Genomic DNA, 11,652 nt, shown 5'->3' with positions numbered 1-11,652 from the left:
AAAAATATGCAGACTTTTCATGATTTTTAATGGTTTGGAACAGTTCCCTAAGCCTAGCCCCCTGCTCTCCTTCAAAACTGTCTGACTACTTTGGTGAGCTGTCTGACTACTGTTACTTTGTATCAACAGACATCTGTCCTCAGCCTGCATCCTCCAAACCCCACAATTCCCTGTACATGTGATTTCAATAAGGAAAGGAACATCCCAATGCAATGCATTGTGGGTTATGTAGTTCCTGCATGCTGTCTGTAAGCTGTGGAGAAGTTGTTACAATTTGTAACATCAGTGTTTAGTCCCTCCTTCCCTGCCAGGATTTCAAATGATGCAGAAAGAGGAGAACTGTTAAACAGCTGAATTTCAGCATAGAAACAGGTAAGTGTGATGGGTATATTAGGTTTTTCTGTGCTATGTGGACCTCTTTATCAAATTTTGGTTTGGAAGCCGGAGTTCCCCTTTAAGATTGTTTGACTTTAACATTAGTTAGTAGAGTTAGGGGCCCATTCACTAAGCTTGAATGAAGGAATAGAGGAAAATAGAGGAAAAAAAATTTGATTTTCGAATGTTTTTTTGGCTACTTCGACCATCGAATTGGCTACTTCGACCCTCGACTACGACCTTCGACTTCGAACCGAACGATCCGAACTAAAAATCGTTCGACTATTCGACCATTCGATAATCGAAGTACTGTCTCTTTAAAAATTTCTTCGAACCCCTAGTTCGCCACCTAAAAACCTACCGAGGCCAATGTTAGCCTATGGGGAAGGTCCCCATAGACTTTCCAAGGTTTTTTTGATCGAAGGATAATCCTTCGATCCATGGATTAAAATCCTTCTAATCGTTCGATTCGAAGGATTTAATCGTTCAATCGAACGATTATTCCTTCAATCGTTCGATTCGACGAATTGCACAAAATCCTTCGACTTCGATATTCGAAGTTGAAGGATATTAATTCGGCAGTCGAATATTGAGAGTTAATTAAGCCTCGATATTTGACCCTTGATACATCTGCCCCTAAGTGTTCTTAAGGGATGTTCCTAATAAACAGCCAGTATGCCCAATAAAAATGTCTAATTCTTGGTGGTTTCCCATAAAAATGTGAACTGTGAGTTTCTGTATATTTTTTGCTCAGCAATAAATGGTTGATGAGAAGAACTTCAGGTTGTTATCTCTTTTTCCTCCTCATTGCCCTCACCCGTAACTGACGCTTCTAGTGGTGAGCATGGATTTGCGCTGAAATTCTGCATTTTACCATCAGCAATATTTTTGAGAAATAGTGAAAGTGACTTTTTGCATGGAAAAACTTGCTGCAAAAAAATGCCCATCGATTCCAATGTATTTTTGCTCTATAAAGTCCTAGCAAAAAAATGTCACCATTTTGCACAGTTTCACAACATTATCAGCAAAGTGAATGGGACACAAATGCCTCTCACATGCACCTTTTCTCCACAGAAACAATACCAGCCTTAATAGGATTTTCAGTTTAATTCTTCTATCCCTTTTCTCAGTTTAATTTCTGCACTCTCTCCAGCTCATTAATATCCTTCTTAAGGACTGGAGCCCAAAAGATGAGGCCTTACCAGTGATTTATTTAAAAGTTAATTCAAAATAAATTTTTCTGCTGGGTAAACCTTTCCTAAAGTGCGAAAGTCTCCCTAGACTTTAATCAACCATATTCTTACTGCTACCAGGCTATCTATAGCATCTAAATGAAAGTCCGCTATCCCCCCGACCTTAGCAGAGTTAAAACGGACAGTGGAAACGAATAAAATATTTGAACTAGGCATTGCATTAATACACAACATATTCCCCAATCTTTAGCAATATGGTCTCCTTGGGTATTATTAAATCGGTTTTCAAAAGCAAAATTAATATTTAATCTCTTACTTTAATGACTTTTTCCTTTACAAAACTGTAATGTATTTGCTTTAGTAGCCACTAACTGCCTAGAGTTCCACAGCTTGTTATCCACAAATACCCACAAATACAATTAAGGAGGCCCCCACCATACTACTATGTGCATTCTCATTTTCAGACTGCTCCATTTATCAACTGTGCAAAGCTTCTGTTGGGGGCCATGGCAAATGCTGCACATAACTATGGCCAACCTGGGAAACAGTTGACAGTTGTGATAAGTACTCTTAAGATTAAGAAGAAATGGCTGATTTAGATATTCAGATTAAATGCTGAGCTGAAGTAACATAGTGACATAGTAACATAGTAAGTAAGTTTGAAAAAAGACACATGTCCATCGAGTTCAACCTCTTTTTTTTTTTTTTATTAACTACCTAACTGCCAGTTGATCCAGAGGAAGGCAAACAACCCACCTGAAGCCTCTCCAATTTGCCTTAGAGGGGGGAAAAATTCCTTCTTGACTCCAAAATGGCAATTGGACTAGTCCCTGGATCAACTTGTACTATGAGCTATCTCCTATAACCCTGTATTCCCTCACTTGCTAAACACCATCCAACCCCTTCTTATACCTATCTAATGTATCAGCCTGTACCACTGATTCAGGGAGACAATTCCACATCTTCACAGCTCTCACTGTAAAAAACCTTCCGAATATTCAGGCATCCCAGGTGCATGACTTTACATTTACCAACATTGAATCTCATTTGCCACTTAGCTGCCCAGATTGCCAGTTTGTCAAGATCCTGTTGCAAGTGTCACATCCTGGATGGAATTAATTGGGCTGGATAATTTTGTGTCATCTGCAAACACTGATACATTACTTACAACACTCTCCCCTAAGTCATTAATGAACAAGTTAAATAAAAGTAGACCCAATACTGAGCCCTGGGGGACCCCACTAACTAACTAACTAACCTTACTCCAAGTAGAGAATGTACCATTAACAACCACCCTCTGTACCCGATCCTGTAGCCAGTTTCCTATCCACATGCAAACGACTTCATTAAGCCCAACAGACCTTAGTTTAGAAAGCAGTCGTTTGTGGGGCACAGTATCAAACGCTTTGGCAAAATCTAAATGGATCACATCTACTGCCCCCCCCCACTGTCCAGAATCTTACTTACCTCATCATAAAATGCAATCAAATTTGTCTGACATGACCTATCCTTCATAAAGCCATGCTGATTGTTGCTCATAATGCCATTCATTAGGACAAAATTTTGAATGTGATCCCTTAACAAGCCTTCAAATAATTTGCCCACCACAGATGTCAAGCTTACTGGCCTATAATTGCCAGGCTGAGATCGTAATCCCTTTTTAAATATTGGAGTAACATCAGCTTTTCTCCAATCCATAGGTACCATACCAGATGAAAGCGAATCTGAGAAAATCATAAATAAGGGCTGGTCTAAAACTGAACTAAGCTCTCTTAGAACCCGGGGGTGTATGCTATCAGTCTATTCACCCACAGATAAAAACTTCAATTTATTAAATACATTTTAGTTGCTCTTTTTTTCTTCGAATTTCGAAGTAATGGGAGTTCAAAAGAGAAAAGCAGAGATTTTCTGCTTTCATTCAAATTGCTCCCCCCCCCCGTCTTCAGTCCAAGATTACAATTTGCCCTTTGGAAAACCAGCATTGGGGCAAACAATTGGCTTTCAAGTGTGTCTACCTTAAAGGGGAAGTTCAACTTTTTGGTGGCAGTGTTTTTGTTGATGGCTGTTACTATTATATATATATATATGTATATATATATATATATATACATATATATATATATAGTGAATAAAGTACCCCCTGATGTAAAATATAAGGATATTATGCCGAGGAGTTTCATGACCATATAAAAGCACGAGGCCGAAGGCCAAGTGTTTTTTTACAGGGCAGGGAACTCCGAGGTTACTTCTAATATCCTCATATTTTGCAACTGGGGGTACTTTATTTATTACAATACACAAATTTCAGTGAGTCATGTGACAGAAATGACATCAGAACCCACCGTTTATAACTGATGACATCAGAACTCACCGTTTATAAGGATATATTATAAAGATATTTATGGCTTTTGTGTATTATAAATACATATATAATATATGTATATATTATAATGAATCTATACACAACTCTCCTTCAGCCGGGATTCCATTTCCCACAATGCCCTACACAGTTCTTTTGCATTTTAATGGAGCCCCTGAGCCTGGGGAGCTGGGAAAAATCTTAATTAAGGATGTTTCTAAATAATAGAACTAAAGACTTACTATGAATATGGCTAGAAATTCCATATTTGATATACTGTACTGAGCTTTCTGCACTAGCTTTATATTGCAAATGACTATATAAATACAATGGTTTACCAGTCCAGGGCAACAGTGCATTGTATTTGCATGCTTATCAAACTCATTTATTTGGCATTTCTTGTCCTTTAGAAAGCAAAGTAGATTTACTGCCAGCAGTCCAACTTCCTACATACACAGACCTCTTGCAATGACTTTTATTAAATATGTCAGTTCATTTTAGTTTATGTTTTAGTTTCAGACAACAGACAAAGGCTCTCTGTGGGTTTACTTGTATTTGAGCCACAGAAAGTCACAGAGGGGCAACCTGTTGGCTATAAATTGGTTTAAAGGGTTGGAAAGGTTGGAAAAAAAATGCACAGTGGGAGACGATTTAGAAACCTATATTTAATATACTGGGATGTTTCTTATTTGTGCTCACTAGGGTGGTTTGATTGGTTACACTCTTACACTCATAACTCCCTCTGATACCCCTCTGCACCAGAGCATGCACTGCAGTCAGCATACGGGCAAAGATTGTGCCTTTCCCATACATTTTACTTGCTGCCACTACTAGAGAGGGGCCCACCACGTCAGCTGCAGCCTTTATATAAGCCTCTATACCATAAGCGCTTGACATAAGCCATCTGACCCCATGTTTCCTCGTTCCTAGAGCTTCTCTACCCAAGCAGTGACTTGGCTTGAGTTGCTGCCAGTAGCTACCGCCTGTGCTAATGTTTTAGCAGGGGTCACATTGGCTGCAGCAGCAGAAGTAGAGGCAGTGGGGCTTATTGACATGGGCTCTGACTGGTGTTTCCTTGCAGAGCTACAGCTGGGGGTTTTCAGGTCCTTCAGCTTTAGCCTGAGGTATTTTTTTAACTTTAATAACTTCCCTTTATTCCCTCCCATTATTTTACAAAACAAACCACAAAAAGAAAGCTTTAAATTGTAAGTTGAGAAGCTGTGGCAGGGAGAGGGTTCATGTGAGCAGGTGCCTGGGAGCTGCACTGCTGCTGCTGGAAAAGATTTTATACTTTTAAATTCTTCTCCCTTTAGCTTTCTCTCCCCACAAAACTGAGTGCAAAAAAATCTGAACAAAAAGTAAACAATTTGTGCTGAAATGGAAGAAAAATGCAAGTGAAAATGACACTCAGATGTAGGAGAGTTGTAGGGGATCTAACAGTGAGTTTGTAGCCCAGGGGAAGTGAAGGGAACTGGGCTAGCAATCACTCACCTTCTGAGTCAAACAAAAAATCGATTTTTTTAGTAAAGAATATCAACTCAAAATGTCCCAAATTTCACCCACCAAGTGGAAACAAAAAATCCTGACTTAAACCGCAGTGGCGTAACTAGATATTACTGGGCCCCACAGCAAATTATTTTTCAGGCCCCCAAAATGTTTAGAGGTTGACTTGTTTCTCCAATATTTATTGAAATTGTATATGAATTAGGGCCTCATGGGGCCCCTATACCTCCTGGCCCACCCTGCAGCCACAGGGTCTGCTTCCTCTATAGTTACGCCCCTGTTAAACAGGGATTTCTAGGCCTAACTCAGCATAACTTTCTCCTACTGTATGTGTTGATTTGTCATTAGATGAAGTTCCCCACAGGACTATTTGTATGCGTTAACTTCATTTTGGGCCTCTAAATGCCACATACTTTTGGTAAACCTATGAACAATGGGCATCAAACTGTTCAGTGGACCCCTGGCAATTATATTCAGGGAGCTTTTTCTTGGTACTTAATACAGTGTGGGATATTCAGAGCATCAAAATAAAACCTTTCAAGTGATTTTTCAGATTTGTAGGACATTTTTATAAAAACCGCTACATTCAGACAAGCTTTGATGTTTGGTACTTAGGAGTAGAGAGACATATTTACCCATTTTGGAATCAGCAGAATATGTACTTTTCAAAAATATATGGTTTTCTAGGGTAAACTTACTGTTTCAGGATTTTTTTGGCCTTGGAATCCAAAGTTTTCTGCCTTAGTGCTTTCAAAATTCGGTAATATACTGCCAGGAGTTTTTGCTGTACAGAAGTCCTAAATCTCCCTAAAACTATACATATCTATTATTGGCATGTTTGAGAGACACGATGCTTTCCAAATCAGTTGGATTTTTATGCATAAAATGAAATAATTTTCTGGTATAAATTCATATATTATGAAAAATAGGAATTTTCCATTTTTGTTTTGGTATTTAACGCTAAACATCTTTTTGCAGAGGTGGAACTACATGAACTACTAAAAAAAAAACAATGTACAGTTTCCCAAGGTTTCCACTCAGATCATGCCCCTAAAGTGAGAGAGTACAAATTTTTTTTTTTTCACAAATGTCTGGAATTTTGTGCAACCAAAATGTCTAATTCTGCTGGCACTTAAAGGGTTAATAGCATTAGGGCATGGTGCTCCATATTACAGAGGAGCCCATTGTCTGAAAACATCATGTACCAGCCATTTCAAACAAGAGATCCCACATCTGTGTATAAACTGGGTGTGAAATTGTTGTTTTTTATTTGACAATATATGACAACTTCATTGTTCAGTGAGCAGATAAGATATTGAATTTGTGCAGGCGATGAAAGATTTTTACCCTTAATGCTTTAGTCCTTATTCCATATATAAGAGGGTTGAGGAGAGGAGGGAAAACTATAAAAGTTACAGAGAGAATAATTTGGGCAAAAAGAGGGAGATTATTGTTCCCCAGTCTGAACCGTACAAAAATAAACAGCCCCCCAACCAAGAAGATAGAAAAACCAAGTAAGTGGGTGACCACAGTGTGAATAGCTTTCTCACAGGCTTCCTTGGAAATCTTCAGACAGACCATAAAGATGTTCAGATAGGAATAAGCAATGATCGATAGGGTGAAAACCAAGAAAGTAACAGTAGATAAGATTCCATACAGACTATTTACAGAAGAATCTCCACAGGACAAGACAATAAGGGACAGGTTTTCACAAAAAATATTTTTGATTTGTGTCCCACAATAAGTAAGTCTCGCAGATAAAATCACAGTAACTAAGACAGAGAAGAATGAGAAGGCAAAGAAACCCAGGATGAGCTTGACAGCTTTTGTGTTGGTCATTTTGGTGGCATATCGCAAGGGGTCACACACAGCCAAATATCTGTCATAGGCCATGATTGTAAAAGAAGATATCTCAAAAATGGCATATGTCATTATAGCAAGAACTTGGAGAAAGCAGCCAGTGTGTGAGATCTGATGGGATGAAGTCAACAAGTCAATGATCAGCTTGGGAAAGAAAGAGCTGCTTCCCAACATTCCATTGAAGGTGAGATTACATATGAATATGTACATGGGCTCATGGAGGCTTTCTTCTGTCAGAACCACAAGCACAATCTCCAAGCTCAACACCATTATACATATGTAAATAATCAGGGAGAGAATGCAGTAGAGATATCTCAGTTCTTCCATCTCCACAATTCCAAGAAGAACAAAGTTCCTGCTAACAGAAGATCCATTTTCCATTCTTTTTCTGCTCCTACCAGATCTCCACAGCCCTGTTTAAAAATAAAGAACTGATGACTTTTCAGATACATTCAGAATTACATGAAAAACATCACTGTTTGCATTCTAACCAGAAGACCAAAAAATTCATAAGATTATTGTGTTCTTGGCACCCAGAAGATACATGCTGTAAATATGGTTCATAGCATACCTCCTGCAAAGCTGCTTAAGAATGAGTAGTGCATTATTTATATAGTCTGCTGGAGACACATTAACACCTCTGAGGCCCTTTCTGTACAATCCCAGTGGAGGTTCAATGTGCATCAACAAATTAATCATTTGAAATCTTCTATTTTTAAAAATCCACAAGAGGACTTGTGACGTTATGGGTCTTTTGACTGATCAAAACACAACGCACACAGATTATTAAAAGGGAACTCCACACAAACTTAACTTAAGCTTTTTTAAGAGTAAACATAATTTCAAGCAACTTTGCAATATACATCAATGAAAAATATATGCAGACTTTTCATGATTTTTAATGGTTTGGAACAGTTCCCTAAGCTTAGCCCCCTGTCCTTCAAAACTGTCTGACTACTTTGCTGAGCTGACTGACTACTGTTACTTTGTATCAACAGCCATCTGTCCTCAGCCTGCATCCTCCAAACCCCACAATTCCATGCACATGTGATTTCAATAAGGAAAGGAGCATCCCAGTGCAATGCATTGTGGGTTATGTAGTTCCTGCATGCTGTCTGTAAGCTGTGGAGAAGTTGTTACAATTTGTAACATCAGTGTTTAGTCCCTCCTTACCTGCCAGGATTTCAAATGATGCAGAAAGAGAAGAACTGTTAAACAGCTGAATTTCAGCATAGAAAATGGCATTTATTCATACTTTTTAAAGAAACAGGTAAGTGTGATGGATATATTAGGTTTTTCTGTGCTATGTGGACCTCTTTATCAAATTTTGGTTTGAAAGCCGGAGTTCCCCTTTAAGATTGTTTTACTTTAACATTAGTTAGTAGAGTTAGGGGCCAATTCACTAAGCCTGAGTGAAGGAATAGAGGAAAATAGAGGGAAAAAAAAAAATTTGATTTTCGAATGTTTTTTTGGCTACTTCGACCATCGAGTTGGCTACTTCGACCTTCGACTATGACCTTCGACTTCGAATCGAACGATTCAAACTAAAAATCGTTCGACTATTCGACCATTCGATAATCGAAGTACTGTCTCTTTAAAAATTTCTTCGAACCCCTAGTTCGCCACCTAAAAACCTACCGAGGCCAATGTTAGCCTATGGGGAAGGTCCCCATAGACTTTCCAAGGTTTTTTTGATTGAAGGATAATCCTTTGGTCGATGGATTAAAATCCTTCTAATCGTTCGATTCGAAGGATTTAATCGTTCAATCAAACGATTATTCCTTCAATCGTTCGATTCGACGAATTGCACAAAATCCTTCGACTTCGATATTCGAAGTTGAAGGATATTAATTCGGCAGTCGAATATTGAGGGTTAATTAAGCCTCGATATTTGACCCTTGATACATCTGCCCCTAAGTGTTCTTAAGGGATGTTCCTAATAAACAGCCAGTATGCCCAATAAAAATGTCTAATTCTTGGTGGTTTCCCATAAAAATGTGAACTGTGAGTTTCTGTATATTTTTTGCTCAGCAATAAATGGTTGATGAGAAGAACTTCAGGTTGTTATCTCTTTTTCCTCCTCATTGCCCTCACCCGTAACTGACTCTTCTAGTGGTGAGCATGGATTTGCGCTGAAATTCTGCATTTTACCGTCAGCAAAATTTTTGAGAAACAGTGAGAGTGACTTTTTGCATGGAAAAACTCCCTGCAAAAAAAAATGCCCATCGATTCCAATGTATTTTTGCTCTATAAAGTCCTAGCAAAAAAATGTCACCATTTTGCACAGTTTCACAACATTATCAGCAAAGTGAATGGGACACAAATGCCTCTCACATGCGCCTTTTTCTCCACAGAAACAATACCAGCCTTAAGTGACCTGTCACCCAGACACAAAAATCTGTATAATAAAGTCTTTTTCAAATTAAACATGAAATCCAATTTCTTTTTTTTATTAAAGCATTCAAAGCTGTAATGTAAGCTCATTTAAACATCATCAGCTGTCAATCAAATATTGTCTGCCCCTCCTCTATGCCGTCTGGGCATAGAGGTGGGGCAGACATTACTTCACTTTCCATTCAGCATTCGCCTACATGTCACTGCTCTCCCCACATTCCCGCCGTTCTCTTTCCACCATTTAATTGTGTAACCCAGGGCATGGGGATGGACATCAGTCCCCCATTCTAGTGCACAAACAAGATTTGAGATGATGCCAAGACTTGTCTTAATAAACAGTGTCCACAAAATGGGCTCCTGCCTGCTTGTTATAATTATGAATTCCCAGACTGGAGGAAACAAAATTCAAATAATTTACATATTGTAATTAAAGTTAATTTTGCTTGACTGATGTGATTGATGTGATCAAATAGGATTATGAATATTTTTTTTGGGTGACGGGTCCCCTTTAATAGTATTTTCAGTTTAATTCTTCTATCCCTTTTCTCAGTTTAATTTCTGCCCTCTCTCCAGCTCATTAATATCCTTCTTAAGGACTGGAGCCCAAAACTGCCCCCATACTCCAGATGAGGCCTCACCAGTGATTTATTTAAAAGCAAAATGATTTTTTCTGCTGGGTAAACTGTTTCCTAAAGTGCGAAAGTCTACCCAGACTTTAATCAACCATATTCTTACTGCTACCAGGCTATCTATAGCATCTAAATGAAAGTCCGCTATCCCCCTGCCCTTAGCAGAGTTAAAACGGACAGTGGAAACGAATAAAATATTTGAACTAGGCATTGCATTAATACACAACATGGTTCCCCAATCTTTAGCAATATGGTCTCCTTGGGTATTATTAAATCGGTTTTCTTCCTTTCTCCCACGTGACTACCATTATTATCATTACACGGATTATTGTTATAATTTTTATCGATATGAGTATGATTATCTTGAATTATATACTTGACATTGACCCTTTGCTATGTGTTTGATATCGGATATTGTGCTATGTACGTAATAGTATACCTGTATTCTTTATTGTCAAGTAACACTGTGGGGCCCATTTACTTAGTTCGAGTGAAGGAATAGAAGAAAAATAGTTTGAATTTCGAATGGTCGAATATGGCTACTTCGACCATCGTATGGGCTACTTCGACCTTTGACCTTCTCCACTAACTGCCTAGAGTTACACAGCTTGTTATCCACAAATACCCACAAATACAATTAAGGAGGCCCCCACCACACTACTATGTGCATTCTCATTTTCAGACTGCTCCATTTATCAACTGTGCAAAGCTTCTGTTGGGGGCCATGGCAAATGCTGCACATAACTATGGCCAACCTGGGAAACAGTTGACAGTTGTACTCTTAAGGTTAAGAAGAAAGTAAACATTTCTGCCTTACCCTTCCTTGAGTATGAAGGAAAACTAAACCCTTAGCTCTCAAATTTACTTACTACGGTTAGTATTGTAATAGTGAAGTGAATTTCCTGGATGCACACTATTATTTTATTAGTTTTTTCCCACCAACAAAAAAGATTCAGTCAGGTCAGGAGAAATGATTGTAGGAAACGGCTCAGTTAGATATTCAGATTAAATGCTGAGCTGAAGTAGACTTTTGGGTTTGTGCCAGCTAGGCCATTTAATCAAACAAGGTATCAAAAATGCTTATTTAGAACCCTAAGGGGTATATTTATCAAAGAGTGAAGTTAGAGGTCACCACAGTCCACTAGAGTGAAATTCCGCCTCTCTCCATTCATTTCTATGGGATTTTGAAAGGCGTATTTATCAAAGGATGAACTTTCACTTTCAACCATTGATAAATACTCTTTTAAAAATCCCATAAAAATGAATGGAGAGAGGCGGAATTTAACTCGACAGGACTGTGGTCATCTTTAACTTCACTTTTTGATAAATATACCGCTAA

At 38.4% G+C, this 11,652-nt stretch overlaps 1 protein-coding gene across 1 annotated transcript; it reads right to left on the bottom strand.

Annotated features, from left to right (window-relative positions):
• Positions 1-6,687: 6,687 nt before the first annotated feature.
• On the bottom strand, positions 6,688-7,677 carry LOC108705421 (olfactory receptor 52B6). Its single transcript, XM_018242294.2, has one exon. The coding sequence runs from the start codon at positions 7,669-7,671 to the stop codon at positions 6,727-6,729; it is 945 nt and encodes a 314-aa protein (XP_018097783.2). The 5' UTR covers positions 7,672-7,677; the 3' UTR covers positions 6,688-6,726.
• Positions 7,678-11,652: the final 3,975 nt, after the last annotated feature.

This window comes from Xenopus laevis, chromosome 2L (assembly GCF_017654675.1).
Source record: "Xenopus laevis strain J_2021 chromosome 2L, Xenopus_laevis_v10.1, whole genome shotgun sequence".
NCBI classification, from domain to species: Eukaryota; Metazoa; Chordata; class Amphibia; order Anura; family Pipidae; genus Xenopus; species Xenopus laevis.
This window is presented reverse-complemented; position numbering and strand designations above follow the sequence as displayed.

Bases quoted from the DNA above. Each gene is read 5' to 3' on its own strand.
- LOC108705421 (XM_018242294.2), bottom strand. From the start codon at position 7,671: ATGGAAAATGGATCTTCTGTTAGCAGGAACTTTGTTCTTCTTGGAATT.